This window comes from Papio anubis, chromosome 2 (assembly GCF_008728515.1).
Source record: "Papio anubis isolate 15944 chromosome 2, Panubis1.0, whole genome shotgun sequence".
Taxonomy (NCBI): domain Eukaryota; kingdom Metazoa; phylum Chordata; class Mammalia; order Primates; family Cercopithecidae; genus Papio; species Papio anubis.
In genome coordinates, this window is record NC_044977.1 from 92,804,631 (window position 1) to 92,830,246 (window position 25,616).

The 25,616-nt window shown below is 49.1% G+C and overlaps 1 protein-coding gene across 7 annotated transcripts in view; it reads right to left on the reverse strand.

Moving 5' to 3' along the window:
* DHX30 (DExH-box helicase 30) overlaps positions 1 to 12,595 on the reverse strand; it is a 53,470-nt gene extending 40,875 nt beyond the window's left edge. For 2 of the 7 annotated variants that reach the window (XM_031663383.1, XM_031663381.1), the window contains exons 1-4: positions 12,292 to 12,419; positions 10,080 to 10,174; positions 5,478 to 5,541; positions 4,178 to 4,232 (exon numbers count right to left, since the gene is read on the reverse strand). In XM_031663383.1, the coding sequence (XP_031519243.1) occupies positions 4,178 to 4,205 (28 nt within the window). In that variant the 5' untranslated portion in view covers positions 4,206 to 4,232; positions 5,478 to 5,541; positions 10,080 to 10,174; positions 12,292 to 12,419. Of the gene's footprint in view, positions 1 to 4,177; positions 4,317 to 5,477; positions 5,542 to 10,079; positions 10,175 to 12,291 lie in introns of all 7 variants that reach the window. The other 5 variants (XM_031663387.1, XM_031663382.1, XM_031663386.1 and 2 more) reach the window with 5 other exon arrangements.
* Between the last annotated feature and the right edge of the window lie 13,021 nt (positions 12,596 to 25,616).

A 25,616-nucleotide genomic window follows, 5' to 3' on the forward strand; every position in this document is an offset into this window, starting at 1 on the left:
GAGGTGGCGCTTGCTAAAAATACAGAGAGACAGGGTCTCCCAGTGCTGTCCAGGCTGCTCCCAAACTCCTGGCTCAAACAATCTTCTCGTCTCGGCCTCCCAAAGTGCTGGGATTACAGGCATGGGACACGTCGCCCAGACAAAAAAAAATTTTTTTTTCTTTTTTTTTTTGAGACAGAGTCTCAGTCTGTCACCTAGGCTGGAGTGCAGTGGCATGATCTCAGCTCACTGCCACCTCCGCCTCCCGGGTTCAAGCGATTTTCTGCCTTGGCCTCCTGAGTAGCTGGGATTACAGGTGACTGCCATCACACCCAGCTGATTCTTGTATTTCTTTTTTTTTTTTTAGTAGAGATGGGGTTTCACCATGTTGGCCAAGCTGGTCTCAAACTCCGGATGTCAGGTAGTCCGCCCATCTTAGCCTCCCAAAGTGCTGGGATTACAGGCATGAGCCACCGCGCCCAGCCAAGTGTCATGATTTTTATTGAGCTTTCCATCTCTTTACAAAATCAGTACTATTAATCCAGAGACACTCTCACGATGAGAAAACCTGTTTTCATCGACCTTTTACAAGTGGGTAGACAACAAAGCCCACTGGTTAGTAAGTAAATATAAAGTGCTAATTTTAGCTTAAAAAAAAAATGTGCTGCCCACACTAATCTCAAGTTCAGGTTTTTCCTTCTTACATAGTTAGCAAAAAAAAAAAGCCCAGGATGACAGAAATTAATTTTTTCAAACAATATGAAAACAGATGGAGTCGCTGGAGACACACAAGGAGGCAGGGAGAGGCTGCTCTGAGCCCTGGTACATTCAGCCCTCTTTCTGGCCCCATTCAATGGGTTACACAGGGCACCACGTGGCCAGGGGTTTCCCAGGCCTCGAGGAACACAACTTAGAGAGAAGACACAATCAGGAGGACCTATTTAATCAGCAGTTATGGACATTTTGTTATGGTTCTCATTTATTTGTAAAATATCCTCAGACAGAAGCCTCAGGATCAGCTTCAACATGGGCTACAGGCCTTTTACTCTTCAGTCTCTTGAAGAAGAAAAATCACGTTTCTAAGAAATACAAAGCTCTCAGGATCTGGCTCCTAAAGTCCCCACAAGTTACTTCACCTCCTATAAACACATCGTGAACTCCACCCTATAGCCCTGTCATGGCTCAATTCTGCCATTGCCTACGCAACCCCCTCACTGTGTGTGCTGGAGAGACTAATTTCAAGACTTGCCAGAGTTTCTATGACCACTAATGTAAGAATGACTCTGATATAGTGTGGATATTTGTCCCTACCCAAATCTCATGTTGAAATGTAATCTCCTGCAGAGAGCGGTGGCTCACACCTGCAATCCCAACACTGTGGGAGGCCGAGACGGGCGAATCACTTGAGCTCAGGAGTTAGAGACCAGCCTGGCCAACATGGTGAAACCCCATATCTACTAAAAATACAAAAATTATCCAGGCATGGTGGCACATGCCTGTAGTCCCAGCTACCCAGGAGGCTGAGGCAGGAGAATTGCTTGAACCCGGGAGACAGAGAGAGGTTGCAGTGAGCCGAGATCGTGCTACTGCACGCCAGCCTGGGCAACAATAGAGTGAGACTTCAACAACAACAACAAATAAAAACAAATGGGCCGGGCACAGTGGCTCAAGCCTGCAATCCCAGCACTTTGGGAGGCCGAAATGGGCGGATCACAAGGTCAGGAGATTGAGACCAGCCTGGCTAACACGGTGAAACCCCGTCTCTACTAAAAAATACAAAAAACTAGCCGGGCAAGGTGGTGGGCGCCTGTAGTCCCAGCTACTCGGGAGGCTGAGGCAGGAGAATGGCGTAAACCTGGGAGGCGGAGCTTGCAGTGAGCTGAGGTCCAGCACTGCACTCCAGCCTGGGCAACAGAGCAAGACTCTGTCTCAAAAAAAAAAAAAAAAAAAAAATGTTATCTCCACTGTTGGAGGGTCATAGAGTGGATCCCTCATGGCTTGCTGCTATCCTTGTAATAGTGAGTAAATTCTCATGAAATCTTTTTTTTTTTTTTTTTTTGAGATGGATTCTTGCCCTGTCGCCCAGGCTGGAGTGCAGTGGCACGATCTCAACTCACTACAACCTTCACCCCCCGGGTTCAAGCGATTCTCGTGCCTCAGCCTCCCAAGTAGCTGGGAATAGGCGCACACCACCACACCTGGCTAATTTTCTGTATTTTTAGTAGAGACAGGGGTCTCACCATGTTGGCCAGGCTGGTCTCAAATGCCTGACCTCAAGTGATCCGCCGGCCTTGGCCTCCCAAAGTGCTGGGATTACAGGCGTGAGCCACCATGCCCAGCCTCTCATGAGATCTTGTTTATTTTATTTTATTTTATTTTTTTTTTTTTTTGAGACGGAGTCTCGCCATGTCATCCAGGCTGTAGTGCAGTGGCCGGATCTCAGCTTACTGTAAGCTCCGCCTCCCAGGTTTATGCCATTCTCCTGCCTCAGCCTCCCAAGTAGCTGGGACTACAGGTGCCCGCCACCTCGCCTGGCTAGTTTTTTTGTATTTTTTAGTAGAGACGGGGTTTCACCGTGTTAGCCAGGATGGTCTCGATCTCCTGACCTCGTGATCCGCCCATCTCGGCCTCCCAAAGTGCTGGGATTACAGGCTTGAGCCACCACGCCCGGCCTATTTATTTATTTTTGAGATGGCATCTCGCTCTTGTTGCCCAGGCTGGAGTGCAATGGCACAATCTCAGCTCACTGCAACCCGTCTCCCAGGTTCAAGCGATTCTCCTGCCTCAGCCTCCCGAGTAGCTGGGATTACAGGCGCCTGCCACTACGCCCAGCTAATTTTTTTTTTTTTTTTTTTGAGATGGAGTCTTGCTCTGTCGCCCAGGCTGGAGTGCAGTGGTGCAATCTCGGCTCACTGCAACCTCTGTCTCCCGGGTTCAAGCTGTTCTCCTGCCTCAGCCTCCCGAGTAGCTGGGACTACAGGCGCACACTGCCACACCTGGATAATTGTTTGTATTTTAGTAGAGATGGGGTTTCACCTAGTTGCCCAGGCTGGTCTCAAACTCCTGAGCTCAGGCAATCCGCCCACCTTGGCCTCCCAAAGTGCTGGGATTACAGGCGTGAATCACCACACCCAGCCGATATTGTTTAAATTGTGTGGCACCTCCCCAACTCTCTCTCTGGATCCTGATTTTTGCCATGTGACATGCCTGTTCCCGCTTCACCTTCTACCCCTGAGTAAAAGCTTCCTGAGTCCTCCCCAGAAGCCAAGCAGATGCCAGCAGCATGCCTCCTATACACCCTGCAGAAATGTGAGCCAATTAAACCTCTTTTCTTATAAATTACCCAGTCTCAGGTATTTTTTCCTACCAATGCAAGAATAGCCTAATACAGATTCAATCCACTTCCACCAGTGTTTACTGAGGTCTACTATGTGCGAAATGCTGGCCAGATGCTAGGCATGATAAAAGAGCACAACAGGCCCTGGCTGCAGGGAGCTTCCAATCTAGTGACACAATGATTAATTCAGAATAGACTAATCATGAGAACTAACAGGTATGGTACTGAGGAAGGTTGGAGAAAGACTGCATTTGGTCAACATCTTCATGAAGGAGATGGTATAAAATACTAGCCTAGAAAAATAGGATTTTAGAGGCCAGGCACGGTGGCTCACGCCTGTAATCCCACAACTTTGGGAGGCCGAGGTGGGTGGATCACTTGAGGTCAACAGTTCAAGACCAGCCTGGCCAACATGGTGAAACCCCGTCTCAACTAAAAATGAAAAAGAATTAGCTGAGCTTGGTGGCTGGTGCCTGTAATCCCAGCTACTATGGAGACTGAGGCAGGAGAATTGCTTCAACCCAGGAGGGCGGAGGTTGCATTGAGCAGAGATCGCGCCACTGCACTCCAGCCTGGGCGACAGAGACTCCAACTCAAAAAAAAAAAAATAGGATTTTAACAAGCAGGGAGAACGCAGAGGAGGGCACTGGGAGGAAGCATGGCAAATATACACAAAGGCCAGGGCAAGAGTTGGCACAGATTATAAGCACCATGCAAGAGGAAGGCTATAGGAAAGGACTTTGGAAAACCACCCAAAGAAACGTGCAAGAACGACACACTGGGGAGAGACTTTCACAGTCCTCAGAGCTGCCCATCCCAATAAGGAAGGGCATGAGGTTGCAAGCACAGTTGCAGTCTTACCTTTTCTGAATGAGTCCAGGCTGAACATTTCTGGCCAGGAGGGAAAGCTGGAATCCTGAGAACAAGGAGGGCCAAGAGGCAATAGTTAATATTCCTGGTCCAGCAACCCACAAAGAAGACTTCAGTAACATGGAGAGCACTGTCCAGAAATTGAAAAAAAAGAAACTCTTCACTAATGAGCACCAACTGCTGCTCCCCAGTCGTGAGGACTGGAAGGCCGGCTCCACTCCAGAGTAATTGTCTTTGCTTCTGAAAACTCCCCACATCCTGTTAAACAGAGGGGGATGCATTTCATCATGAGAGACATGTAGTTCTACCTAGTTCATCACAATACTTGCAGGTTTCCTTCCCAGTTCATCATAATACTTGCAGGTTTCCTTCCCAGTTCATCATAAGACCTGCAAGTTTCCTTGGGACTTCCAGGAATAAACTAAATTCTACATGGACCCCTTCTGTCACGTGGCATCAGGAAATAGGACTGATGACTGCCTTATGGGCAAATGGCTTACTGGGCTTTCATAAAACCTAGTCAAGCCCCTAAAAATAAGATTTGACTGACAGTATCAAAGAATAACTGTACAGTGATTCAGAATAAAAAGCTTTTCCTAACAGAGTCTCTATGAAATAACAAACATTAAGTTAAAGCACAACTATTAGCCAAAAGTTTCAGTGCATTTTGCTTATTAGCATATTTAACTGAGGACTATACTTAGAGATGACAAGAAAAAAAGCAACACCTCTGGTTTAACAATTTTGTTTTTAAAAATACTCAAACTCGGCTGGGCGTGGTGGCTCAAGCCTGTAATCCCAGCACTTTGGGAGGCCAAAACGGGTGGATCACAAGGTCAGGAGATCGAGACCATCCTGGCTAACACGGTGAAACCCCGTCTCTACTAAAAAAATACAAAAAAATAGCCGGGCGAGGTGGTGGGCGCCTGTAGTCCCAGCTACTCGGGAGGCTGAGGCAGGAGAATGGCGTGAACCCAGAAGGCGGAGCTTGCAGTGAGCTGAGATCCGGCCACTGCACTCCAGCCTGGGTGACAGAGCGAGACTCCATCTCAAACAAACAAACAAAAAAAAAAATACTCAAACTCAGATTTATAGATGTTTTTATAATCCAGTACTCCTGGATTAGTGCAGTAACCTTAAGTGAACTTTGTTTAAAAACATCTACACAGTGTTTAGCAAATCAGAATCATGTCCAACATTGCTTGGAGTCTACTGGGGCCAATACCCCTGCTCCTGACTGCTATTCCCTCTCATTCTCAAATTGTGGGGAGGTGGGGAGTGGAGGGCTGACCTGGGGCGGAATCTTTCGGGTCCATAGCAGGTCTGCCCTGATGGCCTCCGCTCCCCCAGGGATGCTGGAAATTTCAGCCCATAGGATATGGTAGAGAGAAAATCTTCAATACTTCAATACAATATCAACAATGATAAAATTTACTTTAGGAAGTTACATTCTATAGATACCTTCTATCCAAACGAAAATAAAAAGTATGTAATTTGACATTCTAATTTAAAAGAAAACCAGAATATTATAAAATCTAAAACATTTTAAGTGATTATTACTTAAAAAACAATACTCCCTGACTAACGTGGTAAAACTCCATCTCTACTAAAAAAATAATAGCCAGGCATGGTGACAGGTGCCTGTAGTCTCAGCTACTCGGGAGACCGGGGCAGGAGAATCACTTGAACCCGGGAGGCAGAGGCTGCAGTGAGCCAAGATCGCACCATTGCACTGCAGCCTGGGCAATGAGAGTGAGACTCTGTCTCAAAAAAAAAAAAAACTCGGCTGGGTGCGGTGGCTCATGCCTATAATCCCAGCACTTCAGGCACTTCGGGAGGCCAAGATGAGCAGATCACCCTGAGGTCAGAAGTTCGAGACCAGTCTGGCCAACATGAGGAAACCTCGTCTCCAATAAAAATACAAAAATTAGCCAGCTGTGGTGGTGCACGCCTGTAATCCCAGCTACCCAGGGAGCTGAGGCAGGAGAATCACTTGCACCCGGGAAGCAGAGGTTGCAGTGAGCCAAGATCATGCCAATGCATTCCAGCCTGGGCAACAGAGCGAGACTCCATCTCAAAAAAACAAAAATAAAAAATAAAAAAGAGGCCGGGTGCGGTGGCTCATGCCTGTAATTCCAGCACTTTGGGAGGCCGAGGCAGGCGGATCACAAGGTCAGGAGACTGAGACCATCATGACTAACACAGTGAAACCCCGCCTGTACTAAAAATACAAAAAATTAGCTGGGCATGGTGACGGCGCCTGTAGCCCCAGCTACTCGGGAGGCTGAGGCAGGAGAATGGTGTGAAACCAGGAGGCGGAGCTTGCAGTGAGCCAAGATCGCGCCACTGCACTCCAGCCTGAGCGACAGGACGAGACTCCGTCTCAAAAAAAAATAAATAAATAAAAAATAAAATAAAATAAAAAAGAAACAATACTCTATTGCTAAGAAATGGTAAACTGGCTAGGCACCGTGGTTCACACCTGTAATCCCAGCACTTTGGGAGGCTGAGATGAGAGGAGCACTTGAGACCAGGAGTTCAACACCAGCCTGGGAAACACAGTGAGACCCCATTTCTAAAAAAAATTTTCAAAATTAGCCAGGTGTGGTGGTACATGCTTGTAGTCTTAGCTATTCAGGAGGCTGAGGCAGGAGGATCACTTTACCCAGGATTTTGAGGTTTATAGTGAGCTGTGATCACGCCACTGCACTCCAGTCTGGGTGACAAAGCAAGACCCTGTCGCTCTTAAAAAAAACAAAAAGCAAGCCGGGTGCAGTGGCTCATGCCTGTAATCCCAGCACTTTGGGAGGCCGAGGCGGGCAGATCCCCTGAGGTCGGGAGTTTGAGACCAGCCTGACCAATATGGAGAAACCCCATCTCTACTAAAAATACAAAATTAGTCGGACAAAATTAGCTACTCGGGAGGCTGAGGCAGGAGAATCGCTTGAACCCAAGAGACAGAGGTTGCAGTGAGATGAGATTGCGCCATTGCACTCCAGCCTGGGCAATAAGAGTGAAACTCTGTCTCAAAAGAAAAAAAAAAAGCAGCAAAATTTAATGACTAGGTGTGGTGGATCATGCCTGTAATCCCAGCACTTTGGGGCACCTAGCTGAAGGATCGCTTGAGGCCAGGAGTTCAAGACCAGCCTAGGCAACACAGTGAGACCCTGTCTCTAAAAAAAAATTTGTAAGTTAATTTGCTTGCAAATAGACTCTTGATTTTGCTTTTTTTTTTTTTTTTTTTTTTCCCCTGAGATGGAGTCTCACTCTGTCACCAGGCTGGAATGCAATGGCATAATACCAGCTCACTGCAACCTCTACCTCCCAGGTTCAAGCTATTCTTCTGCTTCAGCCTCCTAAGTGGCTGGGACTACAGGTGCACAGCTAATTTTTTTTTGTATTTTTAGCAGAGAGGGGCTCTTACCATGTTGGCCAGGATGGTCTCGAACTCTTGGCTTCATGATCCGCCTGCCTTGGCCTCCCAAAGTGCTGGGATTACAGGCTTGAGTCACCGTGGCCGGCCAGTTTTGCTTTTTAAAAGTCCCTAATCCTCTAGCCCAAATATTGTCAATTTAGGCTCATGTACTGTACTAATCTAAAATATGATGCTATGAGAATCAAGATAGGATCTTTTAGAGATAATTTACAGAGCTCTAGAACATTTCATAGAGATCCAAAAGAAAGCTGTCTTCCTTGTAATGCAGTCAGTAATGGTTTTTTTGTTTTGTTTTGTTTTGAGACACAGTCTTGCTTCTATCGCCCAGGCTGGAGTGCAATGGCATGATCTCTGCTCACTACAACTTCCGCCTCCCGGGTTCAAGTGATAGTACTGACTCAGTCTCCCAAGTAGCTGGGGTTACAGGCCCCCGCAACCACGCCTGGCTAATTTCTGTATTTTTGGTAGAGACAGTGTTTTGCCATGTTGGCCAGGCTGGACTTCAACTCCTGACCTTGTGATCCGCCCACCTCAGCCTCCCAAAGTGCTGGGATTACAGGCCTGAGTCACTGCGCCCCACCATAATGCAGTAATGTTAAAAACCTTTGTAGTGGGCCAGGCTTGGTGGCTCATGCCTGTAATCCCATTGCTTTGGGAGGCTGAGGCAGACAGATTGCCTGAGGTCAGGAGTTCAAGACCATTCTGGCCAAGATGCTGAAATCCTGCCTCTACTAAAAATACAAAAAAACATTGGCCAGGCGAGCCTGAGCGCAGTGGCTCACGCCTGTAATCCCAGCACTTTGGGAGGCCGGGGCAGGCGGATCACGAAGTCAGAAGTTCGAGACCAGCATGGCCAACATGGTAAAACCCCGTCTCCACTAAAAATACAAAAAATTAGCCAGGCATAGTGGTGCATGCCTATAGTCCCAGCTACTCAGGAGGCTGAGGCAGAAGAATTGCTTGAACCCGGGAGGCAGAGGTTGCAGTGAGCCAAGATTGTGCTACTGTACTCCAGCCTGGGTGACAGAGTGAGACTCCGTCTCAGGGAAAAAAAAAAAAAAAAAATTGGCCAGGCGTGGTGGCTCATGCCTGTAATCCCAACACTTTTGGAGGCCGAGGCAGGCGGATCACGAGGTCAGGAGTTTGAGATCAGCCTGACCAAAATGGCGAAACCCCATCTCGGTCAGGTGCGGTGGCTCACGCCTGTAATCCCAGCACTTTGGCAGGCCGAGGCAGGGAGCTTGCCTGAGGTCAGGAGTTCGAGACCACTCTGGCCAAGATGGTGAAATCCTGTCTCTACTAAAACTACAAAAAAAATTGGCCAGGCGTGCCTGAGCGCGGTGGTTCACACCTGTAATCCCAGCACTTTGGGAGTCCGAGGCAGGCGGATCATGAGGTCAGGAGTTTGAGATCAGCCTGACCAAAATGGTGAAACCCCATCTCGGCTGGGCGCAGTGGCTCACGCCTGTAATCCCAGCACTTTGGGAGGCCAAGGCGGGTGGATCACAAGATCAGGAGATCGAGACCATCCTGGCTAACATGGTGAAACACCATCTCTACTAAAAATACAAAAATAAGCCAGGCATGGTGGTGCATGCCTGTAATCCCAGCTACTCAGGAGGCTGAGGCAGGAGAATCTCTTGAACCCAGGAGGCAGAGTTTGCAGTGAGCCAAGATCGCACCATTGCACTCCAACCTGGGCAACAGAATGAGACTCCATCTCAGAAAAAAAAATACAAAAAAGGTAGCCGGGCTTGGTGGCATGAGGCTGAGGCAGGAGAATTGCTTGAACTAAGGAGGTGGAGATTGCAGTGAGCTGAGATTGCACCACTGCACTCCAGCCTGGGCGACAGAGCAAGACTCTGTCTCAAAAACAAAAAACCTTTGAAGTTCAATGTCTCTCTTAAGTAATTTACAGATAAGTAAAATGCTATTATACCAAGATTTCCTGCATAATGAAATACAATTTAACCCCAGGTAGAGACACTAGGGGATGGTTCCAGGACAGAGACTCCACAAAGACTAATTAAAAATGATACCCTTCTGGCTGGGCACAGTGGCTCACGCTGGTGATCCCAGCACTTTGGGAGGCTGAGGCACGCTGATCACTTGACGTCAGGGTTCGAGACCAGCCTGGCCAACATGGTGAAACCCCATCTCTACTAAAAACAAAAAAATCAGTTGGGCATGGTGACAGGTGCCTGTAATCTCAGCGATTTGGGAGGCTGAGACAGGAGAATGTCCTGAAGGTGGGAGGAGGAGGTTGCAGCGAGCCAAGATCGTGCCACTGCACTCCAGCCTGGGGGACAAAACGAAACTCTGTCTCAAAAATAAAATAAAATAAATGATATCTTTCTTCCAAAATGGTCAGAAATAGGTTTAACACATGCCTCTTGTTTTACAGTACGTCTGAGCATGAGATCTACCACTGCTCTGTGCATGGCTAAATCAACTTACCTTATAAAAGCAATGACAGTCTCAGATTTTGTAGGCTTTTGAACTGGAGCTGAATTCTCTCCTTGCTATTCCTCATCACGAGGCTGGGCCTCCTCCTGGGAAGTACAACGCTGGGTCAATACAGTGGGGGCCCCACAGGGAAAGAAAGTTGCTCCAACCATTAAAATTCATTTACTAGCTCTAACAAGGACAAATTTTGTTAGTGGCATGATGGGCACATACTGGACAGAATGGCCTTACAAATCAGGACTTGCCATGACCCATTCAAGGCCTATTAAATTGTGAGCTGTCCTACACCAGCACCTGTAGAAGTGCTGAAGTCTTCTGACATCATCTAAGAAGATGTCAAGGTAAAGAAAGCCTTGTAAGCCTGAAAACCATTTTCTGCAAGCCCAGAGCAAAACCTACTTCCGTTTTGAGTTCTAATCCCATAATAGTTATGACAATCTAACACAAAGAAGCTATAACACTCTTCAAGATTGGGAAAATAACAATAACCCAAAGTTGAACAGCATTTTTACAGTTCGTAACATACTTCCATAGACTTTATCCCATTTAATCCAGGCAACTATCCAGTGAGGTAGGAATTATCTTTCCAGAGAAGAAAACTGAAGCACAGGTTACACAATCTGCCCAAGATCCCATAGCTGCCTCAGGGCAGATGGAAATCAGCATTGAAGCATGCTGACTCCAAAACCCTCCTTGCTTATATACTAGGCTACTTTTCTTATTTCCAGGATATCATGCTGTTGCCTAAATGTACTATGGTTCATTCCTTGAGACATATTATACTGTTATCTTCAAAGGCTGAAAGGGGCAAGAAAGGTCCAACAGCTAATAAAACTTGCATGTGGTTTTTGTTTTGTTTTGAGACGGAGCTTCGCTCTTGTTGCCCAGGCTGGAGTGCAATGGCGCGATCTTGGCTCACTGCAACCTCTGCCTCCTGGGTTCAAGCAATTCTTTTGCCTGAGCCTCCCAAGTAGCTAGGGTTACAGGGGCACGCCACCATGACCGGCTAATTTTTGTATTTTTAGTAGAGACGATGTCTAGCCATGTTGGCCTGGCTGGTCTCAAACTTCTGACCTCAGATGATCCACCTGCCTCGGCCTCCCAAAGTGCTGGGATTACAGGCGTGAGACACCGCTCCTGGCCTTAATAAAACTTTGTATCACAGCTACATAAATGAAAACACTTGAAGAGCAACTATCTTTTAGGGATAAAGAGCCAACACAGGTAGAAAACGCAGCAAAGGATGTCGTTTCTGCACATCGCCTTAAATCTCTAAGATTTAAGTGTAAATTACAAGATGTAGTTGAGACCCACAATGACAGTGGGGTTACCGCCTTGCAAGAAACTTCAAGGAAAATCACCAACGTCTCATTTCACTCTGGCCAGTAAGCTGCAACCAAAACCAGGTTGAAAGCCTGTAAGTGGCCTTCTGCAGTCTACCTTAGTGTATGGCAAACCCCCATGGAGTGGGGTTGTAAAGTGCAACAGCCTCTGCCTTGAAAAATCACAATTCAAGTGACCAATGTTGCTACACAACGACCAGACAGATATGCCATACCCCTGGCTTGGGGGTTCTGAGGACCCCTGGGACTCCAGTTCACTGCAAACAAAGGACCCAACATGCATTTGGTCTTCCCCTGCTAAATGGGGCAAGTTACCACCAGCAAACAAAGAATACCTCACCCCTTGGCCTCCCCCAGTGACAAAGTCGGTGCAAAAGGGGGCAAACTAGGGGGGCCAGAAGGCACGGGGCCTCCCTCTGGACGAACGGTCTGGGCAGCACCGGGAAGGAGGAGAAGTAGACAAAGGTCTCGGGGCACTCAGGAGGCTTCCTCCAGGCCTTGCCTGGGGAAACGGAGCATCCCCTGAGGCGAAGGCGTCGTTGCGCCAATGAAGCTGCCTCTCCCGCGGCCTCCGCGGAGCCCCTGGCTGCGAGGCCCGCCCTGGCGGACCGGTCTGGCCCCCGCCCCCGCCCGGGCTCCATGGCAACGGCAGGCCGAGGCCTGGCTGCCCACGGATCGGCCGGGCCGGCTTCCCGGGCAGGCCTAGGATGCCCGGCCTGCTCCTCGGGCCCGCCGGCGTCTCCGCCCCACTCTCCGCCAGGCCGGCGGTAGGACCGGGCCCCCTCCTCGCGACGACCACCCCCGGCCGCGGCAGGATCCTCAAGAGGGCACGAAAGGGGAGAATAAAAAGCCCAATTCACCTGTTGTTACAGATGTGAAACAAGCCTCGGTGCACCGCGCATGAGCCGCGGCTCCCCCAACCACGGCCGGACTACAACTCCCAGCAGCGGCGGCGCGGCCCCTTCCGGGTCCCGTGGCGGAAGTCCCGCCGCCGTTCCGACTCTCCCCTCCCGGGGTGACGGCACCCGCCTGCCGCGCGCGGCACCGCTCCTTGGCGGGCTTCGAGCCTGGTGCCACCTGAGGCTCGTCGTGGCTGCTCGAGGCACCCGGCACCCGGGATGCCCCGGTACCCGGCCCAACGGGGCCCGGCGGCGGTGCAGGCGGGACTTCCGGCGGAGTCGCGAAGGGGACGGGCTGGCGCCGGCTGCTCTGTGGTAGCAGAGCGAGCGGCTCGGGGTGGCGGGGTCGGGCGTCAAGCTGCCACCTTCCTCGGCGACTTAGCTGCCTGCAGTGTGAGAGCGGGGAGGGTCTTCGTGCCCTCTGCGCGCCAGCCGCGCCTCCTGGTGCGAATAAACAACCCGGGTCATGGCTGAGCCGGGAACGGTTTCCACCTCGGGCTCCGGGATTCCACCCGCCTTCCCCGCCACAGCTCGTAGCCACGCCTCCTCTCTTCCCCATCTCCCCTCTAATCTTCTGTTTTTTTAGGGAGGTGACCTTTTTTGTCTTGTCTCCCCAGGTTGCTGGGAAGATGAAATCAACCTGTTGGTTCGTTTATTTCGTAAATTGTACAACGTTAGGCAAAGGACAAGGTGGCAGTTGCTGGTCGCGAGGAGAGTGCCAGTCATAGTTGCTGAAAATCTGGAGGTCCCGCCCGGCCACATCACTTCTTAGGAATGAGAAAGGGGATTGTCCCAATTATACGCTGTAGTCCTCTAGATAAGGTTCAAGTATAGGTTCAGTGGAATTCAACTTCAAAAGGAAAAAACGCAGTGCCGCAGCTCTGAAACTGGGTCAGGATTTTACAGAGTATGGTTTTAAGATGTGGCCTTTGGGCCGGCGCGGTGCCTCACGCCTGTAATCCCAACATTTTGGGAGGCCAAGACGGGTGGATCACCTGAGGTCAGGAGTTGAAAACCAACCTGGCCAATGTCGTGAAACCCCGTCTCAACTAAAAATGCAAAAAAAATTAGCTGGGCGTGGCGGCGGGCGCATATAATCCCAGCTACTTCGGTAGGCTGAAGCAGGAGAATCACTTGAACCCGGGAGGCGGAGGTTGCAGTGAGCCGAGATTGTTCCATTGAATCCCAGCCTGGGCGACAAGAGTGAAACTTTAAAAAAAAAAAAAAAAAAAAAAAAAGGATGTGGCCTTTGAGGCTGTATGAAGAATTAGTGCCATATCCTGTCACTTTTGTGTGCAAACAATTCAACATAACATCTCTTTTTTTTTTTTTTTTTTCTGAGATGGAGTCTCGCTCTGTCGCCCAGGCTGGAGTGCAGTGGCCGGATCTCAGCTCACTGCAAGCTCCGCCTCCCGGGTTCACGCCATTCTCCTGCCTCAGCCTCCCGAGTAGCTAGGACTACAGGCGCCCGCCACCTCACCCGGCTAGTTCTTTTTTTTTGTATTTTTAGTAGAGACGGGGTTTCACCGTGTTAGCCAGGATGGTCTCGATCTCCTGACCTCGTGATCCGCCCGTCTCGGCCTCCCAAAGTGCTGGGATTACAGGCTTGAGCCACCGCGCCCGGCCAACATCTCTTTTCTTTCTCTCTACATTGTCTAGAAGACCGGGATGTCTGGGTGGAACATCATTTATTCATTCAAATAATTAGTGCATCTGAACAGGGCATGGTGCTTTGTTATGTGGGGAATGGAGAGATCCCTGCACGGACATCTGAGTGCTCTGTGTATCAGTTGCTAAGCTGGTGTGGAGAATACAAAGGCCCTGCCTCAAGGGACTTAGGGCCTAGTAGAGAAGATGACAACATTGTGTGAAGGAAATGGAAAGTGGTAAATGCTGGAAAGGAGGTATCTGGTGCTCCAAGAGTTCAGAGAAAGGAGTGGTTACTCCTAAATGGCAAAATGAAAGAAGCGTGAACAAAGATGTCGGAGTGGAACAAGGGGCAAATCCTAGGAATATTCAGTAGTTCAGTGTGACCAGAGGGTTGGATGTGTGTGCAAGCTTTACAGGAAATAGAACTGAAAAACTGTTGGGGAGTACCATACTAAGGAATTTTTACTTTTTTTGGTAAGACATTTTAAAAAATTATTAGGAGACTAAAATACTACACTTTTTTTGTTGTTGTTGTTGAGACAGAGTCTCTACTCCATCACCCAGGCTGGAGTCAGTGGCGTGATTGCGGCTCACTGCACCCTCCACCTCCCAGGTTCAAGCAATTATCCTGCCTCAGCCTCCCAAGTAGCTGGAATTACAGGTGTGCACCAACACACCCAGCTCACTTTTGTATTTTTACTAGAGATAGTTTCACCATGTTGGCCAGGCTGGCCTCGAACTCCTGGCCTCAAGTGGTCAGCACACTTCAGCCTCCCAAAGTGTTGGGATTACAAGCGTGAGCCACCACGCTTGTCCAATACTGTACTTTAGAAAGCTTCCTCTGGAAGTGAAAGGGTTGAATCAGCTGGGAAAATAGAAACTAACATGCTAATTAGGTCCCGAGAGAGAATGAAGGATTCAGCTATACTCAATAGTGAGAAAGGCAAGAAAGAAAAAAATGAGGGGGTGACTGTTGAGCAGCAGGCTGAGCCCAGGCCACGAGTGTGTGGAGAGATGACTTTGAGATCTGTACCATAGTGACAGAAAGGATTATGCACTATCAACATAATTAAGGGACACAGGAGTTGGAAAAGATGATAGATTCAGCTTCACTCAGATTATGTTTGCAATGTTGTTGGGAAAGTTAAGTGATAAAGTCGTGGTCCCTGCTCCAAAGAAGGTTATAGTCTGGTAGAGAGATAGTTATAGTCTGGTAGAGAGCATGCAAATATCTTTTTTTTTTTTTTTGAGACGGGGTCTCACTCTGTCACCCAGGCTGGAGTGCAGTGACATCATTGTGGCTTATCACAGCCTTAACCTCCCAGGCTCAATTAATCCTCCCTCCTCAATTTCCCAAGTAGCTGGGACTACAGGCACGTGCCACCACACCCAGATATTTTTTCATTTTTTCTGGAGAAAGGGTCTCACTATGATACCCCAGGCTGATTCAAACTCCTGGCCTCAAGTGATCTATCACTTCAGCCTCCCCAAATCCTGAGATTACAGGTGTGACCCACTACGCCCAGCCACAAATAAATCAAGACCTAAGGCCAGGTGTGGTGGCTTACGCCTGTAATCCCAGCACTTTGGGAGGCCCAGGCAGGCGGATCACCTGAGGTCGGGAGTTCAGGACCAGCCTGACCAACATGGAGAAACCCCGTCTCTACTAAAAATTCCCAATTAATCGGGCGTGGTGGCACATGCCTGTAATCCCAGCTATTCGGGAGGCTGAGGCAGGAGAATCGATTGAACCTAAGAGGAGGAGGTTGCGGTGAGCTGAGGGGGCAAAATACTTGAATAGATGTATCTCCCACAGGCACAGTGGCTCAAGCTTGAAATCCCAGTCCTTCAGGAGGCTGAGATGGGCAGGTCAATTGAGCCCAGGAATTTGACATCAGCCTGGGCAACAAAGTGAGACTCCTCTCTGCAAAAATACTAAACTTAACTGGGTTAGGTGACATGTGCCTGTAGTCCCATCTGCTCAGGAGGATAACATGGGAGGATTGGCCGAGCATGGTGGCTCATGCCTGTAATCCCAGCACTTTGGGAAGCCAAGGCAGGGGTCAGGAGTTCGAGACCAGCCTGACCAAGAAATATGGTGAAACCTCGTCTCTACTAAAATACAAAAATTAGCCGGGTGTGGTGGCACATACCTGTAATCCCAGCTGTTCAGGAGGCTGAGGCAGGAGAATTGCTTGAACCTGTGAGGTGGAGTTTGCAGTGAGCCGAGCTCACACCATTGCACTCTAGCCTGGGCAACAGAGCAAGACTCCATCTCAAAAAAAGAAAAAAGAAAAAAAAAAAGTTGGGAGGATCAATTGAACCCGAGAGATTGAGGTTGCAGTGAGCCAAGGTCACACCACCGCACTCCAGACTGGGTAACAGAGTGAGACCCTGTCTCAAAAAAAAAAAAAAAGGCCAGACGCAGTAGCTCACACCTGTAATCTCAGCACTTTGGGAGGCCGAGGTGGGTGGATCACCTGAGGTCAGGAGTTTGAGACCAGCCTGGCCAACAAGATGAGACCCCAACTCTACTAAAAATACAAAAATAAGGGGGTTCACTCCTGTAATGCCAGCTACTTGGGAGGCTGAGGCAGGAGAATCACTGGAACCTGGGAGGTGGAGGTTGCAGTAAGCCGACATCACAATACTGCACTCCAGCCTGGACAACAGAGTGAGACTACATCTCAAAAAAAAAAAAAGAAAGAAAATTTTTGCCCAGAGCAGTAGGTCATGCCTGTAATCCCAGCGCTTTGGGAGGCTGAGCCCTGCAGATTGCTTGAGCCCAGGAGTTCGAGACCAGTCCGGGCAACAATGGTAAGACCCCATCTATACAAAAAATTGAAAAAATGTATCCAGGCATGGTGGTACATACCTGTAGTCTCAGCCACTCAGGAAGCTGAGGTGGGAGAATTGCCTGAGCCCAGGGGGTGGAGGCTGCAGTAAACTGTGATCCCGCCATTGCACTACAGCCTGGGTGACAGAGCAAGACAGCCACCTTTTTACTCTGTCTTTAACATGGCTATTTTTCTGTGTGTGCAAAGAGAAGGGTCTCTGGTGACTCTTCCCCTACTTACAAAGACACAGTCCTATCTAACTAGGGGCCTGCCCTTATATCCACATGTAACCTTAACTACCTTTCTAAAGGCCCTATTTCCAAATGCAGTTACAGTTGAGGGTTAGGGCTTCAGTATATGAATTCTGAAGGACACAATTCAGTCCATGACATCAATTTAATGAAATAATATGCAGCAATAAAAAATAATGAGTTAGGACAGGTGTGGTGCCTCATGCTTGGAATCCCGCCACTGGGAGGCTGAGGCGGGTGGATCACTTAAGGTCAAGAGTTCAAGACCAGCCTGGCCAACATGGTGAAACCCTGTCTCTACTAAAAATATAAAAATTAGCTGGGCCTGGTGGTGGGCGCCTGTAATCCCAGCTACTCGGGAGGCTGAGGCAGGAGAATTGCTTGAACCCAGGAGGCGGAGGTTGCAGTGAGCATCGATTACGCCACTGCACTCCAGCCTGGGTGACAGAGTGAGACTGTCTCAAAAAAAAAAAAAAAAAGAACAAGTTAGATCAAATGTGCAGACATGGAAAAATATGAAGGAAATGTTGGTTTTATTTGTTTTGTTGTTTGGATTTTTTGAAACAGTGTCTTGCTCCATCACCCAGACTAGAATGCAGTGACGCAATCATAGCTCACTGCAGCCTCAAGCTCCTGGGCTAAAGTGGTCCTCCAACTTCAGTCATCAGAATAGCTAGGACTACAGGCAGGTGCCACCAAGCCTGGTTTGGTTTTTTTTTTCTTTTTTTTTTTTTTTTCTTTTTTTTTTTTTGAGATGGAGTCTCCCTCTGTCGCCCAGGCTGGAATACAGTGGTGCGATCTCAGCTCACTGCAACTTCTGCCTCCCAAGTTCAAGTGATTCTCCTGCTTCAGCCTCCTGAGTAGCTGGGATTACAGGCGCCCGCCACCATGCCTGGCTAATTTTTGTATTTTTAATAGAGACAGGGTTTCACCATGTTGGCCAGGCTAGTCTCAAACTCCTGACCCCAGCTGATCTGCCTGCCATGGTCTCCCAAAGTGCTGGGATTACAGGCATGAGTCACCGCCCCCAGCTTTTTTTTTTTTCTTTTGAAAGAGGGTCTGTGTCTGTCACCCATGCTGGAATGCAGTGGTGCGATCTCAGCTCACTGCAGCCTCGACCTCCTGGCCTAAGCAATCCTCTCACCTCAGCCTCCAGAGTAGCAGAGACTATGGGCACGCACCAGGTCTGGCTAATTTTTGTGTTTTTTGTAGAGATGGGTTTTACCATGCTGTCCTGGCTGCTACTTTTGCTGTGATTATGGTTTTGTTTTGTTTTGTCTCTGACCCAGGAGTCTTGTATCTTCTACCAGCATAGAGGAAATAGTGGCAGGCTCACTAACAGCTTGTAAGTAGGGTAAAATTCCAGACCTGCATCTTCACAGTTCCTCACAGTATAATGAACACCCATATTAGCCATCACCCAGCTTCAGGGATTATCAACCGAAGGCTAACCTTGCTTCATCTATAGGTCCTCATGCCCCACTCAAGCATTCAGATTTTGTGTCAACAGATAATAAGTTTGTATCCTGAAATTAGATGTCAGGTGAGGGTCAGACTTAACATAGAAACCCTCGCCTCATTAAAAATTAAAATTGGAGGTGGAGATGGTCTCTGCTAACAGGTGCTGAGGCGGAGAATGGCGTGATCCTCGGGAGTGAGTGAAAGTCGAGACGCTGTCGCACCTGGTGCCTGGGTGATTGCATAAGACTCAAAAAAAAAAAAAAATCAAATCATACCACTTCATCTGTAAATATAACAGGGTGCATCTCTACAAGATTCCTATTTATTCATCATAACCATAAAACCAATGTCATACCTTCAAAAGCTAGTAAATCCTTAATATCATTGCAAAATTCCCAACAACAGATAAATCTTTTTTTTGAGTCAGAGTCTCACTCTGTTGCCCAGGCTGGAGTGCAGGGCAACGCATCTCAGCTCACTGTCAACCTCACCTCCTGAGTTCAAGCAATTCTCCTGCTCCTCAGACCCCTCCCAAGTAGCTGGGACTACAGGTGCACGCCACCACACAGCTAGTTTTGTTTTTGTTTTTGGTTTTTTTTTGAGACGGAGTCTCAGCTTCTGTCGCCCAGGTTGGAGTGCAGTGGCTTATCTCGCTCACTGCAAGCTCCACCTCCGGCTCACTTATCTCAGCCTCCGAGTAGTTGGGACTACAGGCTCTCGCCACCACCTTCCGGGCTTGCTTTTTAGTAGAGACGGGTTTCACCTGCTGTTAGCCAGGATGGTCTTCGACCTCCTGACCTCGATCCACCCGCCTCGGCCTCCCAAAGTGCTGGGATTACAGGCTTGAGCCACGCCTCGGCCTGTTTTTTGTTTTGAGACGGAGTCTCGCCTGTCACCCAGGGTTGAGGCAGTGGTCGGGATTCAGGGCTCACTGCAAGTTCTCCGGATCACTGCCTTCTGCCTCAGCCTCCTGAGTAGCTAACCACAGGCCACCTCACCCGCTAAGTTTTTGTTTTTAGTAGAGACGGGGTTTCACCATGTTAGCCAGGATGGTCTCGACCTCCTGACCTCGTGATCCGCCCGTCTCGGCCTCCCAAAGTGCTGGGATTACAGGCGTGAGCCACCTCGCCTGGCCAATAAATTCTTTTGGGTAAATTTGTATCTTATCCCCATCCTTTGTGCCAATATTTTAAGTTGTTACTGCAACATTAAAATATGAATATATATCATTTATTTATGGACTTCTTTCAAACCCTGGGGTTACTTTTTTGGCTTTCAACTGCAAAGATAAGGGAATTTGGGTAATGGAGCATCACATTTTTGGGTATGCATTAAACACTTTGTTATAAAATTAGTAATTTATTATTATCATTATTTTGAGATGGTATCTCACTCTGTTGCCCAGACTGGAGTGTGAAGTACAGTGGGGAGATCTTAGCTCACTGCAACCTCGGCCTCCCAGGTTCAAGCGATTCTCCCACCTCAGCCTCCAGATTAGCTGGAATTACCAACACTGATAAAAGAATAGAGGCCAGGTGGGGTGGTTCACACCTGTAATCCCAACACTTTGGGAGGGATTACAAGCATGAACCACTGCGCCCGGCCATGAGATAAGTAATTTCTGATAGACGCTCTAGTTAATGTCATGGCCAATTTGTACAAGTCAGTTATTTTCTTTCATTTTGTTTTGTTAATTTTTTGAGATGGAGTCTTACTCTATCACCAGGCTGGAGTGCAGTGGCACAATCTCAGCTCACTGCAAACTCCACCTCCTGGGTTTAAGCGATTCTCCTGCCTCAGCCTTCTGAGTAGCTTGGGTTACCGATGCCCGCCAGAACACCTTACTAATTTTTGTATTTTTAGTTGAGACGGGGTTTCACCATATTGGCCAGGCTGATCTCGAACTCCTGACCTCAAGTGATCCACCAGCCTCAGCCTCCCAGAGTCCTGGGATTATAGGCATGAGTCACTGTGCCTGGCTACAAGTCAGTTATTTTCTTTTTTTTTTTTTTTGAGACGGATTCTCGTCTGTCGCCCAGGCTGGAGTGCAGTGGCGTGATCTCGGCTCACTGCAACCTCTGCCTCCCGGGTTCACGCCATTCTCCTGCCTCAGCATCCTGAGTAGCTGGAATTACAGGTGCCCGCCACCATGCCTGGCTAATTTTCTTTCTTTTTTTTTTTTTTTTTTTTTATTTTTAGTTGAGACAGGGTTTCACCAGGTTAGCCAGGATGGTCTCCATCTCCTGACCTCATGATCTGCCTGTCTCGGCCTCCCAAAGTGCTGGGATTACAGGTGTGAACCACCGCGCCTGGCCCAAGTCAGTTATTTTCAGTCTTGGAAAATATATATTAGTAAAACTGAAAAGAGATGTATTGCACCCAGAAATTTTTTCTTTTTTTTTTTGAGAGAGTGTCGCCCTGTCACCCAGGCTGGAGTGCAGTGCCGCAATCTTAGCTCACTGTAACCTCCGCCTCCTGGTTCAAGCGATTCTCCTGCCTCAGCCTCCCGAGTAGCTGGGATTACAGGCATGTGCCACTGTGCCTGGCTAATTTTGTATTTTTAGTGGAGATGGGGTTTCTCCATGTTGGTCAGGCTCGTCTCCAACTCCCAACCTCAGGTGGGTTCACCTGCCTCGGCTCAGTGTTAAGCACATAGCAAGAGTCACCAGCCCCATTTTTGAGACGGAGTCTTCGCTTGTCACCTTAGGCTGGAGTGTGGCCAGATCTCAGCTCACTGCAAGCCAGCCTGGTTTACGCTTCATTCTCCTGCCTCAGCCTCCTGAGTAGCTGGGACTACAGGCGCTCGCCACCTCGGCCCGGCTAAGTTTTTGTATTTTAGTAGAGACGGGTTTCACTGGGTTAGCCAGAATGTTTTTTTTTTTTTTTAAAACACTGGAGTCTCACTTGTTGCCCAAGCTGGAATGCAGTGTCGTGATCTTGTATTTTTAGTAGAGACAAGGTTTCACCGAGGTAGACAGGCTGGTCTTAGACTCCTGACCTCAGGTGATCCACCCGCCCCAACCTCCCAAAGTGCTGGAATTACAGGCTAAGCCACGGTGTCCACGCTTAGGAGTATTTTTTTTTAATTAAATTAAATTTTATTTATTTCTGCTAGTTTTTTTTTTGTTTTTTTTTTTTTTTGAGACTGAGTCTGGCTCTGTCAGCCAGGCTGGAGTGCAGTGGGTCGGATCTCAGCTCACTGCAAGCTCACCCGGTTTGCTTCATTCTCTGCCTCAGTCTGAGTAGCTGGGACCAGGTCACACCACCCGTGCCAGTTTTTGTTTTTTTTTTTTGAGACTGAGTCTGGCTCTGTCACTTCAGGCTGGAGGCGGGTGGCCGGATCTCAGCTCACTGCAAGCTCCGCCTCCCGGTTCACGCTTATTTTCCTGCCTCAGCCTCCCGGGAGTAGCTGGGACCACATGCCTACCACTCGGGCCTCGGGCTAGTTTTTGTATTTTTTTTAGTAGAGACGGGTTTCACCTTGTTAGCTACAGGGATGGTCTCTGACCTCCTGACCTCGTGATCCGCCTGCCTCGGCCTCCCAAAGTGCTGGGATTACAGGCTTGAGCCAATCGCGACCCGGCCGGGGGTTTTTGTATTTTTAGTAGAGACGGGTTTCACCAAGGCCAGGATGGTCTCTCGACTCTCCTGGATTCCAGATTCGCCTGCCTCAGCCTCCCAAAGTGCTGGGATTACAGGCTTGAGCCACCGCGCCCGGCTATTTCTGTATTTATTTATTAAGACAGAGTCTCACTCTGTATCCCAGGTTGGGATGCAGTGGTGCGATCTTGGTTCACTACAACCTCTGCCTCCTGGGTCCCGGTTCAAGCACTTCTCTTGCCTCAGCCTCCCAAGTTGCTGAGATTATGGGCTCATGCCACTGCACCGGCTAATTTTTTGTATTTTTATTAGAGATGGGGTAACCATGTTGGCCAAGCTGGTCTTGAACTCCTGACCTTGTGATCCGCCCACCTCGGCCTTCTAAAGTGCTGGGATTACAAGCGTGAGCCACCAAGCCCGGAACAGAATTTTTGTTTGTGTGTTTTTTTTTTTTTTTGAGATGGGGTCTCACTCTATCGCCCAGGCTGGAGTGCGGTGGCATGATCTCGGCTCACTGCACCCTCTGTGTCCCGAGTTCAAGCAATTCTTCTGCCTCAGCCTCCTGAGTAGCTGGGACTACAGGTGCATGCCACCATGCCTGGCTAATTTTTGTATTTTTAATAGAGACGGGGTTTCACCATGTTTGTTTATTGAGACACAGTTTCACTCTTATTGTCCAGGCTGGAGTGCAATGGCACTATCTTGGCTCACCGCAACCTCCACCTCCAGTGTTCAAGCGATTCTCCTGCCTCAGCCTCCCGAGTAGCTGGAATTACAGGCCTGTGCCACCACGCCCAGCTAATTTTATATTTTTAGTAAAGACGGGGTTTCTCTATGTTGGTCAGGCTGGTCTCTAACTCCCGACCTCACGTGATCTGCCTGCCTTGGCGTCCCAAAGTGCTGGTATTACAGATGTGAGCCACTGTGGCAGATTTTTTTTTTCTTTGCTTTTTTATTAGAAACAGGATCTCGGCCGGGCGCGGTGGCTCATGCCTGTAATCCCAGCACTTTGGGAGGCGGAGGCGGGTGGATCACCTGAGATCAGGAGTTCGAGACCAGCCTGATCAACATGGAGAAACCTTGTCTCTACTGAAAATACAAAATTAGCTGGGCGTGGTGGTGCATCCCTGTTATCCCAGCTACTCGGGAGGCTGAGAGAGGAGAATCGCTTGAACCCAGGAGGTGGAGGTTGTGGTGAGCCGAGATTGTGCCATTGCACTCCAGCCTGGGCAACAGAGCAAGACTTCTTCTCAAAAAAAAAAAAAAAAAGAAAAAGAAAAAGAAAAAAGAGGGGCCGGGCGCGGTGGCTCAAGCCTGTAATCCCAGCACTTTGGGAGGCCGAGATGGGTGGATCACGAGGTCAGGAGATCGAGACCATCCTGGCTAACACCGTGAAACCCCGTCTCTACTAAAAATACAAAAAACTAGCCGGGCGAGGTGGCAGGCGCCTGTAGTCCCAGCTACTCGGGAGGCTGAGGCAGGAGAATGGCGTGAACCCGGGAGGCGGAGCTTGCAGTGAGCTGAGATCCGGCCACTGTACTCCAGCCTGGGCGGCAGAGCAAGACTCCGTCTCAAAAAAAAAAAAGAAAAAAGAAACAGGATTTCACTCCACTGTTCTCTGCCTGTAATCTCAGCACTTTGGGAGACCGAGGCGGGTGGATCACCTGAGGTTGGGAGTTTGTGACCAGCCTGGCCAGCGTGGCGAAACCCTGTCTCTTCTTAAAATAAACGAAATTCCCCGGCCAGGCTTGGTGGCTCATGCCTGTAATCCCAGCGCTTTGGGAGGCCGAGGCGGGTGGATCACCTGAGGTTGGGAGTTCGAGACCAGCCTGACCAACGTGGAGAAACCCCAACTCTACTAAAAATACAAAACTAGCTGGGCGTGGTGGCAGGCACCTGTAGTCCCAGCTACTCGGGAGGCTGAGGTAGGAGAATCGCTTGAAACGAGGAGGCAGAGGTTGCAGTGAGCCAAGATCGCACCATTGCACTCCAGCCTGGGCAACAAAAGCAAAACTCTGTCTCAGAAAAATAAAGAAATAAATAAAATTAGCTGGGCGTAGTGGTACGTGCCTGTAGTCCCAGTTACTTGGGAGATTGAGGCACAAGAATAATTTGAACCTGGGAAGTGGAGGTTTTGCAGTGAGCCAAGATTGCACCACTGCACTGCAGTTTGGGCGACAGAGCCAGACTCTGTCTCAAAAAAAAAGAAACAGGATCTCACTCTGTAATCCAGGCTTGGGTGCAATGGTGCAATCACAGCTCACTATAGCCTTGAACTCCTGGGCTTAAGGGATTATCCTGCCTCAGCCTCCTGAGTAGAGAGGACTACAGACATACATGCTAGCTTTTTTTTCGTAGAGATGGCGGTCTCACGTTAACCAGATAAACCACCACACCCAGCCTTTTTTTTTTCTTTTTTTTTTTTTTTTTTGGAGACGGAGTCTCGCTCTGTCGCCTAGGCTGGAGTGCAGTGGCCGGATCTCAGCTTACTGCAAGCTCCGCCTCCCGGGTTCACGCCATTCTCCCGCCTCAGCCTCCCGAGTAGCTGGGACCACAGGCGCCCGCCACTTCGCCCGGCTAATTTTTTGTATTTTTTAGTAGAGACGGGGTTTCACCGTGTTAGCCAGCATGGTCTCGATCTCCTGACCTCGTGATCCGCCCATCTCGGCCTCCCAAAGTGCTGGGATTACAGGCTTGAGCCACCGCGCCCGGCGCCTTTTTTTTTTTCTTTGAGACAGGGTCTCTTGCTCTGTCAGGCGGCAGTGCAGTTGTATGATTGTGGCTCACTGCAGCCTCAACCTCCCAGGCTCAAGCAATCTTCTCACCTCAGCCTCCTGAGTAACTGGGACCACAAGCGCATGCCACCACACCCAGCTAATTTATTGATTGATTTTTTATAGAGATGAGGTTTTGCCTTGTTGCCCAGGCTGGCCCTGAATTCCTGGGCTCAAGTGATCCTCCTCCCTTGGCCTCCAAAAGTGCTGGGATTACAGGTGCGAGGCACCAAGCTTAGCTTCCCAGAATGTTTTTTAGCCCTTACTGTTTTTGTTTGTTTGTTTGTTTGAGACGGAGTCTCACTCTGTCGCCCAGGCTGGAGTGCAGTGGCGTGATCTCGGCTCACTGCAAGCTCCACCTCCCAGGTTCATGCCGTTCTCCCGCCTCAGCCTCCCTAGCTGGGACTACAGGTGCCTGCCACCACGCCTGGCTAATTTTGTGTTTGTATTTTTAATAGAGACAGGGTTTCACTGTGTTAGCCAGGATGGTCTCGATCTCCTGACCTTGTGATCCGCCCACCTCAGCCTCCCAAAGTGCTGGAATTACAGGCTTGAGCCACCGTACCCAGCTAGCCCTTACTGTTAAAAATGGTACTGCCGGCCGGGCGCGGTGGCTCAAGCCTGTAATCCCAGCACTTTGGGAGGCCGAGATGGGCGGATCACGAGGTCAGGAGATCGAGACCATCCTGGCTAACACGGTGAAACCCCACCAT